General features: G+C 35.7%; 2 protein-coding genes across 3 annotated transcripts; one reads left to right on the top strand and one right to left on the bottom strand.

The window, feature by feature from the left end:
- The first annotated feature begins 199 nt into the window (after positions 1 to 199).
- Positions 200 to 14,849, top strand: LOC132117329 (putative palmitoyltransferase ZDHHC13). 2 transcript variants are annotated; one of them, XM_059526563.1, is made up of 17 exons: positions 200 to 371; positions 1,177 to 1,391; positions 4,438 to 4,560; positions 5,224 to 5,301; positions 5,519 to 5,663; positions 5,762 to 5,826; positions 5,958 to 6,120; positions 6,900 to 7,025; positions 7,568 to 7,701; positions 8,635 to 8,737; positions 8,903 to 9,025; positions 12,197 to 12,259; positions 12,509 to 12,602; positions 12,687 to 12,770; positions 12,965 to 13,122; positions 13,790 to 13,887; positions 13,965 to 14,849. In XM_059526563.1, the coding sequence occupies exons 1-17, from the start codon at positions 348 to 350 to the stop codon at positions 14,107 to 14,109; spliced, it is 1,941 nt and encodes a 646-aa protein (XP_059382546.1). In that variant the 5' UTR covers positions 200 to 347; the 3' UTR covers positions 14,110 to 14,849. The 2 variants fall into 2 exon arrangements, with proteins under 2 accessions (XP_059382546.1, XP_059382555.1); XM_059526572.1 differs by having other exon boundaries at positions 8,635 to 8,740; positions 8,906 to 9,025.
- Positions 14,850 to 15,205: 356 nt separating this feature from the next.
- On the bottom strand, positions 15,206 to 19,531 carry LOC132113828 (cysteine and glycine-rich protein 3-like). Its single transcript, XM_059521848.1, has 6 exons — positions 19,410 to 19,531; positions 18,045 to 18,176; positions 16,775 to 16,943; positions 16,037 to 16,166; positions 15,707 to 15,800; positions 15,206 to 15,328 (listed from the first exon to the last, which is right to left on the bottom strand). The coding sequence occupies exons 2-6, from the start codon at positions 18,154 to 18,156 to the stop codon at positions 15,255 to 15,257; spliced, it is 579 nt and encodes a 192-aa protein (XP_059377831.1). The 5' UTR covers positions 18,157 to 18,176; positions 19,410 to 19,531; the 3' UTR covers positions 15,206 to 15,254.
- Positions 19,532 to 19,590: the final 59 nt, after the last annotated feature.

Genomic DNA, 19,590 nt, shown 5'->3' with positions numbered 1-19,590 from the left:
ATCACCATATGCTTTGGTTTTTACAATGTTTCACAAGCTGAACCGGAACAGTATGTTTAACTGGTATATGACTCACGGAGTGTAACACTTGATGTAACGATAATCTGCATCTCTGATATACGATGGCTCCTGTCTCTGTCTGTAGAAGCAGGAATGCGCTCCTGTATGAAAGGAAATACAAAAAAGGCAAACAAAAGCAACGTCACTGAGACAGCGCGGCCAATCAGAGCTCAGGGTTTGTCACTCGTATCCAGGAAGTGGAAGATGCGCTAAACGCACGCCCCAACTTCAGTATCTGTCTGCGTAAATTCTTCATGATCAATCACTTATAACCTCGCAAAGAAGAGATGGACTGGTCAGAAGGAGACGGAGTAAGAGAGAAAATGTTTTAAATTCTCATTTGTTTCGATAATAAATGGATTGATTAGACTGGTTAAGCTAACTTAGCATCTATTGCTAACTGATCACCTGTATGTATGTGCTTATCGATCAATATTCAATTCGCACTGCACATTTTATACATGTAATCATTTGATGAGACCTGGAAAACAAGCCCAAGCATGATTATTGTCTTTGATTGGCAGTAACTAACCATAAATTTGGGCTAAATATTGAACATGTTTATGTGTCAGCTACAGTTTTCAGGTAATTGGAAGGTTAAATTAGCATATTCAAAGTTCAAACCAAAACTACAAGGAAGCAAATCAGATGTTTACTAGCAGCATGAACTGAACTGAAATAAATCTCTGTCTTTTGTTTAAATGTGAATGTAAAAAAAAAAAAAAAAAAACATAAAAAATGTTTGAATTTTAAATAATTAAATATAATTTGGCATGGAGACCCCAGACCTGTCAGTCCTCTAGAAATATCGGTTTTATTTTCCTGGGCACTGCCTTCTTAATGTCACACGACCAGCCTTGGCATTACTACTAATATGAATAATAGAAATAGCTACATTTACATTTAGTCATTTAGCAGACGCTTTTATCCAAAGCAACTTACAAATGAGGACAATGGAAGCAATCAAAAACAACAAAAGAGAAAACAAAATACGTTTTCTACACACCTGTCAGTGGATGTGTAGAAAACAAATTCAGTTTGTAATTTTTTTTAAATCAGGCACATTTGACTTTAACCCTTAAAATGAGTCCGAAATAACTATGTTATATTTCACAGGGACACTCCCATAGTCACATGGGGGGCAGTTGCCATGGACACGGCGGAGGCCACTCCCACAGTCACGGTCATGATCATGGTCATGGAGGACCAGGTCTTATGCCCGGTGGCTTCCACGGCCAGCTGGTCCCGGGATCTCTTGATCCCACACAGCAGCCGAGGAAGGTCTCACACCCGGAGGACAGCAGTTCCTGGGATATCATCAAAGCGACACAGTGAGACTTATTCCCTTGACGTGCAGTAAACACAATGGGATTACACTTAACAATCAGAGAGGAATGTTTACCTGCTGGTGATGTTATTAAGATGCCTTGGAGATTTTGTCACAGCTGTATACATAAAGATAAAGTATTTGTGTGATTTATAGGAATTAGTTTAAGTGTGAATCTCACAAAATTGATTCTCTGATCACATTTCACTTCTAAATAATAATAATAATAAATAAAAATAAAAAAAAATTTAGGATAAGTCTAGGTGTTGACTAGGGTTGGGAATTGTTAGAAATTTTCCGGTGCCGATTCCGGTTCCGGTAAAATTATTATACAACTATTAAAGAATAGTGGTAAGGAAAAATGCACAATGCTCAACTACTCAATGCTCAATACTGTTTATTACTGTCAACTTAAAGGGTTAGTTCACCCAAATATTAAAGTTATGTCATTAATGACTCACCCTCATGTCGTTCCAAACCCGTAAGACCTCCGTTTATCTTCGGAACATAGTTTATGATATTTTAGATTTAGTCCGAGAGCTTTCTGTCCCTCCATTAAAACTTATGTATGGTATACTGTCCATGTCCAGAAAGATAATAAAAACATCATCAAAGTAGTCCATGTGACATCAGAGTAGGGTGGATGATTAATCGAAAAGTAATCGAAACCAAAATTCAGAACCTCTAACCGAATTAATTTTCCCATGTCGGTTATTTCGGTTTTTAATCCTGTTAATACTTCCCCCTAAAAAGCATACTTGCGCGTGTGTAGCCACATGACTCTGCCCCGTCCAGTCAGTGACATAAAATCAAACCACGGAGGTGAACGCCGGTTCAACACATAGTGATGTCGCGCGAGCGGTGAGCCTTGCGTCTTCACTAAACTTTGTCAGTTGTATTTGTTTTATGGTTTGGACGTTCAAGCGATTAGACGGTCGGGTGTGTATTATTATTTCGAGCTCCCATGTTCGTGCAGCTGCATTGTGGCACAGACACAACACAGAAACTAGTTGTCAGCACTGTTCTGTGATTTATTACTAAAGTAGCTTAGAATCTCAAAACTTATTATAGCATATTTTTCTACTTTTGAAGGCTATTTACAACCCACAGCTTCACAATAATATATGACTAATTCACACACGCAATCACTCGTACTGGTACTGTGCTAATGTATCTTTATCTGATCTTTATTTATCTCTTACATCGAGCAATAATCTATAAGAAATGTTATGAACAGATAAAATAACTGCTGATAGTGAGCTATGATGTCAGATCGCGCTTTCAATAGGAAAAAATATCCCACCTTTACTAGTCGATCTCAACCGTCTGGCTGAGGCCAGTCTAAAAAGACGCTCAGGACAGTTGACAGAACGCTGCTGCGTGTCGTCATGAAAGCGTATCATTTTCACGTGTTATTAAGCCTTGCCACTTGCCAATTTAACCAGTCAAAAAACTTTAAAGCATTCAAACACAAGACGCGGAAAAGCTGAACTGAGCACCTGGTTACTCGCGCTGTGCTCGGTGCGATCATTTCTTGGTAATTGGCCAACAAAGTATTGACTGTTGTCTGAAGTTTTGTTTGATAGAAAGATATGTAAAGGATTACGATCAAAGTTATCTGAAATTATCAAGATGAATTTGTTCGGACAGTTTAACTCTGAGTCATATTTTATTACCATTTTCTAAACTATAGCAAATAAACTGATAATGTGAGAAATGTTGAAGGTGTCTGAATAAATTTTGGTTTGACTGTATGTTTAATTTTTACAGTGCTATTTTACATTTAATTATTTGGTTTCTGTACCTGGACACTTACAAACTTGAAAAAACACTGTGTAAATAGCACAAACAAATAAACAGAACGAACATAAAAATTAAACACTTTCAAACAGGGCCCACTGATACAACTTTCTCTGGGGACCTGCTGACCCCAGCTACGGCCCTGCTTACAGTACAAACCTTGTCAGTGAACTATGAGGGCAAAAAAACTAAACAGAAACAAAATAATCGTTCATTAATCGTAATCGAGGTTAAATGTTCAATTAATCGAGGTTTTGATTTTAGGCCATAATCGTCCAGCCCTACATCAGAGGGTCAGTTAGAATTTGTTGAAGCATCGAAAATACATTTTTGTCCAAAAATAACAAAAATTACGACTGTCTGTTGTGAGTGCGTTCACATCAGCAGCGTTGTACGTCATTAATGACATCATTTTCATTTTTGGGTGAACTAACCCTTTAATTTAAAAGTATACGGATCTCATAAGTAGGGTTGGCTATTGTTAGAAATGTTCCGGTTATGGTTCCATTTAAATGTACTATTATTATGTTTTTTACTATTTTACCTTCAGTGAATGTAGTGTTGCCGGAAGGTAGTAAGTAATGTTGAATAATGCTAGTCCTTCAATCAGCATGTGCTTCAAAGTTGATATTTCTTACATTATCAGTAACATTTTGCTTTTCTAGCAGGAATAATCTGGTTGGCCAAATAGTCACTTGTTAATTTCCTTAAATTAATGAAATATAAACTGTTATACTTATAACCATGTATACACACACTCTATAAAGCCCCTATTTTACAAATAATAATGCAGTCAGGAGATGGTGTGGTGCAATGAGTGGTCTCCACATTTTTTTATATTTAAAATGCATGAAAATAAATATTTTCTATCACTTTATCACTCTTGAAATGACCTGTACGCTAAATAATCTAACCCTCATACTTGCATAACAATAGCAGTCTATTTATTTAGTGGTTCAAGTTGAAGTCAGTATGTATATTAATGACAATATGAGACAAACGTTATGTAAGTTAGTGGCAGCAGGTGGTACATTTTTGCATGTGTAATAATAAGCCTGTTTACAAACTTGTTGTCCAATAAAGATATAATTTATTGTCATGCTTTTTCTCGAAATGAATATAATAACATAGTCAAGTGTTTGAAATACATCTTTTTGTGACCAGACGTGGTTTCATATTACAGATATTACAGATTACTGATGAAAAAAATAAACCGCAACTTACTTTCTCTTGTTTGTTTTAAATGGTAGATTTGGTGCTCTTGAGAGATGTAAAGAACTTATCGAGGCTGGTTATGACGTCAGGCAGCCGGACAAAGAGAATGTTACACTTCTCCATTGGGCCGCCATCAATAATCGAGCAGATGTTGTCAAGTAAGATTTTTGTTTAAAATAAAAAAAGTATGTTTTTTTTTTGTTTTTCATGCAATTATAAGTTTGGAATATTTAAGATTTTTAAATGTTTTTGAAATAATCTCTTATGTTCACCAAGACTGCATTTATTTGATCAGCAATAATTCCAGATGTAATTTATTCCTGTGATGCAAAGCTGAATTTACAGCATCAATACTCCAGTCTTCAGTGTCACATGATTCTTTAAATATCATTATAATATGATTATTTTGTGCACAGTTATCATTACTAGTGTTGAGCTAATAATGATTCTTCTTCGTCTCCTTATCAATATTCATAAAATCAGTTTTTGCTGCTTACTATTTTTGAAGAAACCATGATGCATTTTTGTTTTTGTGGTACAGCATTGATTGGAAAACTCAGCTTTGCCATACTAGGAATAAATTACATTTTAAAAATATATGCAATTAGAAAACAGGATATTTTCAACTGTAATATTACTATTTTTACTGTATTTTCGGTCAAGTAAATACAGCCTTGGTGATTATAAGAGACTTCTTTCAAAGACATTTGAAAAAATAATTATTCCCAAATTTGGCAGCCAGTGTACATTACTATTAAACAGTTGCAACACTTAAATCATCTATTAATAAACCTATTCTTGTATTTGCATATGTTTCACAGATACTATATATCTAAAGGAGCCGTCATAGACCAGCTAGGCGGTGACCTGAATTCAACACCACTCCATTGGGCCATACGGTACGTTTCAGACATATACTGCAATGACCTTACATGGTGGAGCAAGTCCTAGTATATGAAATGAACTACACCTGTGTGATCTTGAAGAACTGACATCCACATTCATATACTAAAATCACCAAAACACAGTCAGTTAAAACCAGGGCGAAAATGGCTTTGAAAGGTTCTTGAGTGTGTTTTATATCTGCTGTTGTTGTTCCCGGTCACCTCTGAACAGACAAGGTCATTTGTCTATGGTCATTCAGCTGATGAGATATGGAGCCGATCCATCATTAGCAGATGGTGAAGGGTATCGGAGTCTCCATCTGGCTGTGCTCTTCCAGCATATGCCCATCGCTGCGTACCTTATGGCCAAAGGACAGGTGTGACACAAGCACAAAGTGACATTTGAAATAACGATGGAGGGTTTGAATACGGAGTAATGCGGTTGAATACTATTCTTGTTCCCGTGTTGTTGTAGGAAGTGGATTCGCTGGACATAAATGGAGAAACTCCACTAATGTTGGCAGCACAAAAAATCATCGGGTAAGGTGACATTGACTCAATCAGGCTTTGTTTTTTATTACTAAGTAACTATGAAACTGTTTTTAAATCAAACACACATGTAGAGATACAGATAAATATAGCCTCTGTCGTTTTGGTTTTTTGAAACACAGACCTGAGCCCACAAACTTCCTGATAAAGTGCAATGCTTCAGTGAACGCGGTTGATAAAATGAACAGAAACTCACCTCTGCACTGCGCTGTGCTGGCTGGCAACGTTGATGCGGTCCACATCCTGCTGGAGGCTGGAGCCAGCGTCGACCTGGAGAATACCAATGTAAGTGGGCACATAAGCCCTTAAAGTGCCCCTATTATGGGTAATGAAAGGTTCATATTTTGGTTTTGGGAGTCCCCAACAACAGGTTGACATGCATGCAAGGTCAAAAAATACTTTCATTGTCTTACAATATGCATTTATTTTTATTTATTTTACTTGCTCAACAACTCCCAAATGATTAGTTTAATGATTAATTTTTCCAATCCCCTCCTATGTGTGATGCTAATCCACAGTGAAAGGTCTGATTGTTCTCATTTTCATTTCATTATGCCTGTAAGGCCTGATAAAGCAGTGTTTGTGAGCACAGTGCTGCTTTGTGTACAGCGTTACTGGGGGAAAGCACTATTTTTAACGCTCCAAAAGTGGCATCTAGTGGCAAAGAATGAATTTGCATTTTCATTCAAACATGAAACGGATTGAGATTTGTTTTAAAAGCTGTGTTACATACTGCATGAAAGGTCATTTTTAAAGAAATCCATAATAGGGGCACTTTAAAGAGAAATGAAAATTCTGTTATAATTTACTCCCCGTCATGTCGTTTTGTGATATTTTGAAGAATATTGCTAAGCAAATGGTTTTGGTGCCAAAAAATATAATGGAAGTCAATGGGACCTAAAACTGGTCTATTTTTGTGGTTTGCAGAAGAAAGAGAGTAGCCATAATCAGAGTAGTGTTTCTTCATAGCTGTAAAGCAAGTTCCAAAGCAATGAACTTCACTCACCTGGGCGTTCAGTTTAAACGTTGAGCTTTACTTGGTGTTCATTTTGTGTTATTTTCAGGGTCACACTCCCATTGACCTGGCACACCAGGTGCACAGCCCTCTGCTGATTCACATGCTCAGTGTGGTGAAGACCGAGCGCATGAAAGCCAACTCTACGTGTGTCAAACTGCTCAACAGATACAAGGTGCATTCATGCTCAGACGCACTCAGGCCAACCAGTTTAGATTAGAAAAAAGTTTAACTTCGTAATGTATTTTTAATGCACTTAAATCTGGAGTATTGTTTCAGATAATTCAGGTATTTTGAATTCGAACAAACCTCTAAATTAACATAATGTTAAGTTATATGCATTTGTGCAATAGATTTTGTGTATTTAGATTTAATGGATGGATTTGTAACAATTGTTCCGAGCAAACTTACAAATGCAGACACACACACACAAACGCAGCTCTCACTAACCTTATTAAAGAAGATGTGAGGCAAGTAATTGAAATCCCAGGGCTGTATTTAACCTTGAATTAAGCTTTCAGAAACAAAAGCAGCCAATTTCTCACATAATGTGTGTTTGGCCCTGGAGAATTCTCCATTTTTAGGCTTTTATTAAACAAGAAAATAACATTCCACTTGTTCCCTGACCCACATTCCTCTGCTGTAACCCTGATTTTTCAGCGTAGTTGAAAAGACTTCATTATTCAGACTGAGAGTGTGTGACCGTGTGTGTTTCAGGTCTGTCTGCTGTGTGTGTTCAGTGTTTTTGTGGTCGGAGCCATCGGTTCCATATTAGACATGAAGACGGAGTCCTGGTTACTGAAGGGTGTGCTGCTGGCCTGCATCATAGCTGTGATCAACCTCACTTCAAGGTGCTGTTTGAGCATCAGCAAACACGCTGATATATCCTACTGTACATATGGGTTTAAATGGTCCAGTAACAACAATATTACTCTTATAATTTTTACTCATCAATTTTTGCACTGTATATTATGTGACAGTTTCTCTGTCTAAAGTGAAAAAAAAGTATATATATATATATATATATATATATATATATATATATATATATATATATATATATATATATATATATATATATGTTTAAAGGGATAGTTCACCCAAAAATTGTCATTAAAGGGGTCCTGTTATGCTATAAATTATAAGAATTAAAAGAAATTAAAAGGAATCAATCAGGAAACTAATTTTATATTGCACTAGTAAATGTAATCTGAAAAAAGCTATATTTTATAAAGAAAGATATATATTTAGATATATATAGATATATATATATAGATAATAGATATAGATAAACAATTTAAATTGTTGTAACGATTTTAAATTGCCCTGATTTTAATATAAAATTTTACATTTGAATATGTTTTTTTTTTTTTTTTTTTTTGTAAAAATCTGAATTCTGCAGATTCTCAAAAAAAAAATGCTATGTGAATTGCTTGGTGTTGAAAAAAGAGAAAAGAATGAGACAGATCATGACAGTATGTGTCTGTATGTTTGTGCAGTTATATTGCCTTCCTCACGAGGGCGCTGTAACCTTAGTAAAACATGTCTGTTTAGCCCAGTGGTTTTTGGGAACCCTCTGCTTTTCAGTATGTCTCTCAGATAAGAGATGACAACTGAGGGTCCCCAGGAGCAGGATTGAAAACCACTGGTTTAACCTTAAATATCTACCATACACAGGCAGAGTAAGAGGTCAGAACAAAAAGATAACGTTTAGAAGAGCTGTTGTTCCCACTCTTGAAAGTGTCCTAACAATGCTGTCCTGTTCGTGTGGTTTGTTTCTGTAGGCAGTTGGCGACTGTGGCGGTCCGGTCTCTGATTCCCTCCACCGGTCTCATGGCTTCCATCTTCTGGATGGTGGTCACCTGGGGCTTGTGGTTTCTGCCTGATATCCTTGTATAATACCCAGACACTTGAAACGGATCATAACTTTCGTGCGGATGTGTTTATACCTGCCATGATGGGTTTTATACATCCACCTCATCATGTTTAACCCAGTTATTATAGTTGTATGTGTTGGGTGTTTGTGGAGACCTTAACATGTGTCGTTCACATGACCCGAGCGCTACGGTTCAGATGCTCTTCACTGTCAACATCACAGCCTTACTGTATTACTACCTCCGCTCCTGCAGGACCGACCCTGGCATCATCAAGGCAACCGAGGAGGAGAAGAAGAAGGTGAGACTCAGGATGTGATTGGCTGGCTTGGTGCCACTGCCTGATTGATTATTCTGATCCAGATTCTGGATTCTGCTTCTGTGGGATTCTTGCTGGTTTGAGTAATAACTTGAATCAACTTGTAACTCAAACTAGATGTATCAGTGATTACATAATATTATTTTGGGGAGATATATGGAGTGAATATCATGAAAAAATCCTGTCAGTTTTTTTTTAATGTAGAATTTTACATTTTTATAATAATTAATAAATGACACAGGCATTTCCCTAAAAACAGGCTTTGTTTTCTCACATATATGTATATTCTTAATTTATTCGTTTAATTTATTTATTTATAGAAGCAACTTAAAAAATAACAATAAAGGAAATTCTAATGAGAATAATTAAAAGATAAGAAACAGAATTAGCATAAATTAAAAAACCTACAGCAAAAAAATATATGTATGAATGTCCATTAATAACATTTATAGCATAAGTTAAAATCAATGCAGCAAATCTAGATATGTATGAATAACATTTATTTATACATATTTTGTATAAATTGTGCAGTACTGGTTTTCATTTTAGATTTTTTTAAAGAACTAAAAATTTAAATGTATTTATATACTGTATGTGTGTGTGTGTGTGTGTGTGTGTGTATATGTATGTATGTGTATATATATATATATATTAGGGATGCACCGAAATGAAAATTCTTGGCCGAAACCGAAAACCGAAAAAGAGAAAACCAAGGCCGAAACACCGAAAGAAATTATGCCAATTATTAGAACCATTGCATTTATTGCTATGACCGTGTACTAACTTTACTAAAATTAAGACATTGCAATTGCATAAATTAATATTAAAGTTTCAAATATAATTACAATTACATAAATTATTTAAAAAAAAACATAAAAATACATAATTACAAATTATGCAAATATTTATTAAGCACATTGCAACAATGCACAGTATTAAAATAAAATTCAAACTAAAAATGTATCCCACTCATGTGTATATTAAATAATAATGTACAGGCCTACAGAAAGGTTTTAAAACTAACTGTTCTCTCATAAAAACAAAGTGCATTTAGGTGAAGTGCATTTGAAATTTTTCTCTGTAGGACTAGAAAGTGCATTACTTCTCCAGTATAGGCTAGAGGGTTATCTCTTCTGGGGATGGGGACTTCAGACAGATAACCATCTAGCTGTTGAGCAGTTGAGCTTGTCATCTACCTGACATTTGAGAAATATTTGAGAGAGTGTATTTAAATAGGGCCCGGGCATAAATAAACATTTTTATCAAATTAAAGCAGAAATCTAGCAGAAAAATGGCTACAATCTGATATTATATGTGTGTGTGTGTGTGTGTGTGTGTGTGTATATATATATATATATATATATATATATATATATATATATATATATATATAAATAATGTCACATATAGTAGCCTAAGAACAAAATAGCCAACGTATTATTATTATTTGAGGCACTTTCTTGCAGAATTCCACTGAACACATCAGACAACGAGGGCATGCCCCTCATCTGGTGCAGACACGAGTCTTTTTTTCTGCGCTCTGATCTCAGTCTCCTGCGCTTGGCGTTTCTCGGTCTCCACGTGGGTTCTCCGCATCCAGCGCGGCCTGGAGCATTTCTCGTGCGCGCTGCCTTATTTCCGCATCCAAGTAATGGTCTTTATAACGCGGATCAAGCACATTCGCGATGAAGTGCAGAGGATCCGAAAAGATCTCAGTGAGACGTGTGCTAACAGACTCTATAAGACTGTACTTTTCTTTGTTTTCACTTCGTGGTCCATCTTAATCTCTTTGTTAGGAAACGCTTTAGTGCTGCGAATAAAGGAATAAGAAGAGAGAGAATGTTCTCACTGGTGTGAAGTGAATGTCGCGGGGAGCTCGTGGTCTGCGCTATGCAGGTGCACGTGCAGGTCACGGTTTCTGTCTGCGTCATTACAACATTTCGGCCGTGTTGTTTCGGTGATAAAAGTCTATCGGCCAAAAACCGAAAATGCCATTTTCGGCCGAAAATTTTCGGTGGCCGAATATTTGGTGCATCCCTAATATATATATACAGTACAGACCAAAAGTTTGGAAAAAAAAGTTTTTGAAAGAAGTTTCTTCTTCTCATCAAGCCTGCATTTATTTGATAAAAAAAACAGTAATATTGTGAAATATTATTACAAATTAAAATTATAGTTTTCTATTTGAATATACTTAAAAAAAAAAAATTATTCCTGTGATGCAAAGCTGAATTTTCAGCATTATTACTCCAGCCTTCTGTGTCACATGTAACATCCAGTCTATCACATGATCATTTAGAAATCATTCTAATATTCTGATTTATTATGAGTGTTGGAAACAGTTCTGCTGTCTAATATATTTGATGAATAAAAGGTTAAAAAGAACTGCATTTATTAAAAATAATAAAAATTCTAATAATATATATTCTAATAATATATTTTCTTTACTATCACTTTTTATCAATTTAACACATCCTTGCTGAATAAAAGTATTGATTTTATTTAAAAAAGAAAGAAAAAAAATTACTGACCCCAAATTACTGACCAGTAGTGTATATTGTTATTACAAAATATTTATATTTTAAAAACATAGTTTTTTTTTTTTTTTTTTTACTTTTTATTCATCAAAGTATCCTAAAAAAGTATCACATGTTCTGGAAAAATATTAAGCAGCAGAACTGTTTCCAACTTTGATAATGAATCATCATATTAGAATGATTTCTAAAGGATCATGTGATAATGATCCTAAAAATTCAGCTTTGCATCACAGAAATAAATAATTTAAAGTCTAATAAATGTAAAAACAATTATTTTAAATTGTAATAATATATCACAATATTACATTTTTTTCTGTATTTTTGATCAAATAAATGCAGGCTTGATGAGCAGAAGAAACTTCTTTCAAAAACATTAAAATTGTAATGTTTCCAAACTTTTGGTCTGTACTGTGTATATATATATATATGTATATGTATATATGTTTAAACAAAATGATTTTAATATTCTTGCTCTTCATATGTGCTTGTTGCGATCAGTGTTTTCTGATTTATATGGCCGTTTAAGTTGAATTGTTTGACCTATCGAAACCCTTAGGTTCTTGCACTCTTTCTGGTCTCTTTGGGGACTTTAACAGGTTCATCTATCTCTCTGTAGAATATTGTGGTTCTGGCAGAGGCAGGCTTTCTGGATCCCAGGATATTTTGTACTTCATGTATGGTAAGTTATCTCTTTTCAGTGACAAGATAGAGAGGGCAAATGATGAAAAGAAAACTGGATTGGGAAATGATGCAAAAGAAATTCAGACTTGTTACTTTCTCAAAACCGAATGAGTCCAAGCATGTGCACTAACCACAATGCCATGGTTTGGAAATCTGCATTGTTTTACCGTAGTACTAATAACAGGAACACATATTGTAATCGATCTTCAGAGTTTCCTATAGAGCTTAAAAACCTTGTTTTTTGCAGATGAGGAAGCCAATGAGAGCAAATCACTGCTTTTCCTGTGACGCTTGTGTCGCTAAACAAGACCACCACTCCATTTGGATCAATGGCTGCATAGGTAACATTCACGAACAAGGATGTTTTATAGCATAGACTTCCTTTTCTCTCATTACGAGTCGCTCATGCTAACCTTCTTTCACAGGAGCCAGAAATCACCCATACTTCGTGCTTTTCCTGGTTGCTCTGAACTCCCTCTGCATATGGATGTTCTACGGCAGTATCATATGTAAGTTACCATATGAACTCGAATGTACTCTACCATTCAAATGTTTGTGGTCAGTACAATTTTTGTCTCTTATGCTCATTAAGACTAGTTCCCAAATGAATAGTTGATGTCCGTAAAATAGTAGGCTACATCTTAAATGTTTAGTCTCGCCAGAAGAAAATGTTAATTTAAAACAAATGTGTTTTTCTGTGTAGACTGGTCCAAACACTGTCCACCGCACTACACCGAGGAGGGCGTCTGGGGGGTGCTGACCGCTCTGACAGGCTGCTCTCCCTGGGTGCTCTACATCTTCTGCTTTGCTTTCTTAAACGCTTCCTGGGCCTCCATACTGCTTTTGGTGCAGCTCTACCAGGTGAATGACATGATGATGTGCTATAAACTGTGAAACATCCCAGCTAAATATCAGCACTAACTGTACAAATACTGTATATTAGGACATAAGAACCAGAGTGAACAGCTGTGGTTATTTTTGTGCTGTGGCTGATGACGGATACAATGGCAATTCTTCATTCCTATGCCTAGGATTTTGCATAACATGAAATCAATCACGTTTAAATAAGTACGATATATAGCTAGTACATAGAAATTTAGTATGCTTGCTTTTTGAATTTTGCGCTGATATTTTATTTACCTTAATCAGACCGATACTTGTTATGAAGAAAAAAGCAATACATAAGAATTAGTCATCAATGTCTCTTTCTACAAAAACATAACCGCAGCTTTGAACAAAGACTGAACACTAATAAGCGGTCTTAATTATGAAATTATTTTAAAATTATTAAAAGTGTTGATATTGTTAAAGGTGCTGTATGTAAGTTTTTGACTCTACTAAAGGATAAAAATATCATATGCTTGCAGATATTTAAGAAACATGCTAAGTTAACATAGTTGTTTATCTGAAAAACAATGCTACATAGTCAGTAATCCTCTTTTTGAAAATGTGCGTTCCGGCCTGGAATGTCTCTGTTTTGGTCTGTGTAACTCACAGCCTCTTCATGGTTTGCCTTGTTTCCTCACAGATCGCGTTTCTCGGGCTGACAACGGCCGAGAGAGCGAACCTGATGCACAGACAGAGGAAACTCCCTCATGCCTTCTCTCTCAGACAAAACCCATTCAAGTAAGGTCGTTTTCATTAGTATAGGGTTGATAACACTCATAAAGTTCTTCGTTTTAATCCTGTTTCTTCTCTCATAGTCTTGGAGTGGTGAGGAACCTGGTGAACTTCTTCCAGTGGCGCTGCTGTGGTCTCTGTAAACCTGTGGTGCTGGACTGGACTCAGCAGTATCCCATGGGTCTCAGTAGAGACCATCCCATGTTCAGCGGCCCCGATGTTGTTTGACCCCCAGCGATCAGTCACCCTCTCAGGGAGAGCGACGTCTCTGGAGCCATTGGTTTGATTTTAAGCATTTTTAATGATGGAAATGAAGAACAGATTGAATGCTAATTTTGATAATCCTTTGTTCTATTTGCAAGAACCATGCGCCTTTTGTATTTGAGGGAAATATAGTATATGTGATGTGCGTTCAAGGTTAGATTTTGCCTCACGGTTTTAGTTGTACATAAGGATGAGTAAATGTTTATAAGCACACTGATATATTTTGAGCAGAAATATTTTGTAAGGTATGGTAAGAGATTTACTCCCAAGTCCTTTTACAGGAAGTGACCACTATGTGTATGCACTTTGTGAAAAGATTTGAAAATCAGATCCATTTTATTTCTGCAAATTTTGAGAAATTTTGAGAACCGTAAAAACACATTTGAAATGACTTCACGCTACGATCAGGTGCATTACAACCACACAATTTATAACATTTAAGTGTGCAAGACAAATCATATCATTTAATATATTTTACTAGCTATTAGTATCATGTTACCTTTAATCACTAATGTTTTCAAAGGCAGTTGTTCTTTTATTTATGCCTTTAATAACCACTGTGTAGTACACAGCTGTACCTGACAGCATCAGCTCGCTCTTTACTGCGTTTCTTCATTCTGTTCATTATACTTGTTATAATAAGGGAAAAGTGCTGTTCTTGAATCCTGTTCTGTGCTTTGGAATAAATCAGACCACTTTTGTAATTTGCTGGTCCGAGTGTTTCTTCAGGTAAAGGTATAAAGGTATTGAGTAACTTACATTACAGCCACTTTTAGCTAGTAGTGAAGGAGTTTTGGAGATGTATAAATATTTATATAAAAAGTCTAAAAGTCTAGATTTTGAAATGAGTCTCAAGGCTTACTAGTGCTGCAACTTGATCAAAAAATACAGCAAAAGCTGAATTATTGTTACATTTTCTTAATTTTGTTCCTGTGAGGTAAAGCTGAATTTTTACAATAAAGAAAAAAATATTCATTGTTGTACAGTGTGTAAAAAAAATTCCACTATTATTGATGTGCACATGCCCAGTAGCGCCATACGTATCGCTTCTGGCCTTAACCGATGCTGGGTGCAGTGAGAAAGTGCTGGATTGTGTTGGACTAAACTTGTCAATCATTCTCCTCAACCACACCCAGGTTCCCCAGGCCACGCCCCTTTGGACCAAAGTTTTTGGCATAGCAAACTGAAAAAACAAACAAAAAAGAAATCTATTGTCAAATCTCAGTTCTGAAATATAAAGTATGTCATGGCTATTATTAAATTACTCTTAGGATAAAAGGTATGATAAAAGACGGTCACTGGGGTGATACCATCTAGAGGTAAATAAAGTACAAAGTTGTACCTTTTAGCTGGTACCCTATAATACCATCCCAGGCCATTTCTTCCATGGAACAAAATAATTATAATGGCACTTTTTTCCTTTTTTTCCCCCTCAGAATTGTGGGAACTCGTTGCACAGTTGTGAGAAGTAAACTCAAAACAGAGTATCTATGGATTGGGTAAGTGATATTAATGAGATTGAGCTGGCAGATATAGTGTGGTCTCATTTGATGGATTGTACCTTTACAATAGAGCTCTCCATCTTTATCCGTCACCGTGGTGGATTCCAGGCTCTTCCCACACAATAAACATCGGAAGCAGGTTTTGTGCCAGGGCTGTTGGATCAGAACCAGTCACAGTCTGATAAATTACTACGGTGAAATGTGCTTTACACAGCGCTGACCTGTGACAGCAGCATATTGCAGAAGTGCTGAGAAGGGAACACATTCTCAAAATATGCTTATGTTTCTGTTTGAATGGTTTAATATTCATATATGTCATATTCTATCAGAGTGAAATGTTTATAAAACTCCAAGTCAGCTTCTTGTTTTAATTTTAGCTGTAGTTTTACCTTTCCAGCGCCCATGACTTTCTCTGCTGCATAAACGGCTTTAGAGCAGCGAGGACAGCGATCTGTGCATCCAAACTTCTGTGCAAACTTTGGGTTTGAGTTAGCAGATGCAGGACGGGGAACTTTGGACCTTAACATAAAATCAAAAGCATAAGAATCACAAAAAAAAAACACTAACTCTTCTTCTAAATGCTAATTATTAAAGTGGTACTCTTATCTTTAAAGGAATTGTTCACACAAAAATAAAAACTTGCTCAAATTAAATTAAAGTTCAAAAATTTAGAATTAAATCATTGGATCGCCAAAGGATCCTCTGCAGTGAATGGGTGCCGTCAGAACACCTCAGTCCAAACTGCTGATCAATCTTCACAAGAATCCACACAACGTTTGTAAGACAGAAATCCATCATCTAGGCTATTTTACTTTAAACCATTGTTTCTAGCCAAATCACAAGTCCTCTATACATGATATTGCTTTTTTTCATCTCATCTTACTCATGAGAGAAATCTGCACAGATCAAACAAAAGCAAAAGGAGTAGTTCTAATCACGCTATTATGTATTACTGACAAAAAAATTAAGTTAAAACACCTTTCTGATTTCTCCAAATTTGTTCTGATGAAGAAACAAACTCATCTACAACTCGGATGGTCTGAGGGTGAGCAGATTTTCAGCAAATTGACATTTTTAGGTGAACTGTTCCTTTAACAATATATTTTAAAGATATTTCCATGACATACTCTTGAGGCTGAAGTTCTTCATTATTGACGGGGTCAGAACTCAACGCTCCAGCACCCTGGCCGTATCCATAACCCTTTGGACCATATTTCTTGCCGTAGCAGGATTTGCAGTAAATTTCAGACTCGTGTGCTGCAACTGTAGTGCTGTCCAAACCTTTACGACAAGCCACTAGAGAACAGAAAAACAACTGTTTTAAAATACGACTGTAAAGACACGTAAAATCATAAATACACACAATTCAAACATTTGATTTTAAAAGTAGTATCTTTGGTGCAAGGCTGCATTTTTTGATAAAAATGCAGTGAAAACAGTAATATTGTGAAACATTATTATTGTCTTGCAACATAAAATCTCTTGTTGAAGCTTTTGCGAGAGACAGAGGGAGCGTGATCTCGCAGCTCCTCCATAAGGCTGTCATCTCCTGTCTGCATTCGTCAGCTGCTGCACTTTCAGCCAGGACAGCTCAAGAGGCTCATGGGAGCTTGCCTATGTGTCTAATTTTGGGCTGGATGAACAAGAGGCTCTGAGAGACCAAAGCATCTACAGCAGATGGAAATGGTGGCGACATGCAGGGGTGTTTTTGTAACCAGTCTCAGACTTTCACCACACTTTCTGGCTAACTCAGGCCTTTATGAGTTAATGCTGCGTCTTTACTTGAAATAAATCGGAAAAAATTAATTTCTAATTTACATTAAAGTACTAAAACAAGAGACATAATTTGGGGGAAACACAAAACTCACACACACACACAAATAGCAATGACAAAATTGCAAAAAAAAAAAAAACGAACTCAAAATGAAAACAGAAAATACAAAAATAAAATCTAATTCAAAATATTAACACAAATTAAATAGTGATATTATTACTCCATCCTAAAAATACTGATGCTATTGAACAAAACATTTGGTAGTTAACTTAAAGGTACATATGCTTGGCAAACATACTAATGGTCCCAAGGGCCAAAGGATGCATGTGTTTGTAAGTTTGATTAACTTATTTTTATTTGTTTGTTTTATTTTAGTTTGATTTGACATTTTCCATTTCTTCATCCCACTGGGTTTCCTTGGTAATGAAGGGGTTTTTTTGGCAGCTAAAACTGCTCTATTCATACAGCTCTTATTTTTATTATTTGGTACCTGGTTACCTGAAAGACATGTCTGGTGATGTCATCTTAAAATATTTCTAACCCACGAGGAAAATCTTAAACTGTCCGAATTTGATCTTTCAGGGTAAGGTACCATTCAGTTTACTAATTCTTTGTGGACGTACTGCAGATGAAGCAGGTTTTGTGGAAGCTCCGGCTATTGCACTGGATCTCCTCAGCATGGTAAACCGTCTTCTCACAGGCCCCACACTTGGCTCCTCCTCCCCAGTTAGGCATCTTCAGCTCTGACAAAGGCTCTGACATTCACAAAGATGGAAAAAGAGACTATCAATGCAAAACTCCCAACAACTAGAAAGAATGAATGTTAAAAACATTAAGCTAATCTTTACCATTTGTTAAACAATGACAAAAGCTTCATTTATGTGGTACGTGACTGGTCAAATATAAAAATAGATGTATCCTATCTCAAAGTAATAGTCTCTTTCTATGTCATCTCTGTGAGCAGCACAATATCACCTCACTTGTGTGGAATGCAATGATAACGGTCCAGAAATAGGTCTTTTATTCGTGCCACTGCTAGCTTACAAGAAATGACTGCTCTGTTGTGTGACTACAATTCTGTTAAATCCGTGTCTAATATTTACATTACATTCATTTGGGTTTTTAATGTTTTTGAAAGAATTCTCTTATGTTCACCAAGTATGCATTTATTTGATGCAGTAAAAACATGAATATTGTGAAATATTATTACAATTTAATATAACTGTTTTCTATGTGAATATACGTATATTTATTCCTGTGATGGCAAAGCTGAATTTTCAGCATCATTTCTCCAGTCTTCAGTGTCACATGATCCTTCAGAAATCATTCTAATATGATGATTTTCTGCTCAAGAAACGTTTGAAATCAATTGTGCTGCTTAATATTTCTGTGGAAAGTTTGACCATGATAGAGTTTTTCATAATCCTTTGATGAATAGAAAGCTTCCTTTTTTGAATGATAGTCGTTTCTTTCAAATAACAAAAGCCCATACTTTTGAATGGGAGTGTATCTTTATTAATCTCATATTGACATATTCTACTTTGTATGAAGGTAAGGTTTAGTAATGTCATGACTATTGAAACAATATTCATTAATAACTCTTTCACGTAACAGACAATAACATTAACTTTCATTAAAAAGTCATTAACAGGGCTTATATGTAACAGATACTCATTTAATGTACATTCAAATGTAAATATATTTGTTACATGATCTAACTGAATGTATTATTATTGCTACCAGTTTTTTATTTATTTATAATGAATTATTATATGGTGTAATTTCATATTTGTTGATGAAAGTCATAAGAGTTACCCTATCATTATTACTCAAATAAAACCTGACAAATTCTTCTAAATCTATTTTTTACAATAGATCTCATACCCAATGAATATTCTTTTTATGTTAAATATTTATGATTACATTACAGCACAAATGTTGAAGCCACGAGTAAACATAAAAAATGCAAATGTTTAAATTCTACTTACACAGGTTATATAAGAAATCTTTTTTCTGGAAATGATGCTTTCACCTCTTGTCCGGCTCAGGGTCCTGATGATGTCCATTTCTGACCCTCTTTGGCGGGTCTTTATATACTGGGCATCCACACACACACACACACACACACACAAACACATAATTTCAAGAGGACCAGGAGGCCGTGCTGAC

This window comes from Carassius carassius, chromosome 3 (genome assembly GCF_963082965.1).
Source record: "Carassius carassius chromosome 3, fCarCar2.1, whole genome shotgun sequence".
Classification (NCBI taxonomy): domain Eukaryota; kingdom Metazoa; phylum Chordata; class Actinopteri; order Cypriniformes; family Cyprinidae; genus Carassius; species Carassius carassius.
The sequence above is the reverse complement of the archived record's forward strand: the minus strand, read 5'-3'. Positions and strand labels throughout refer to the sequence as shown.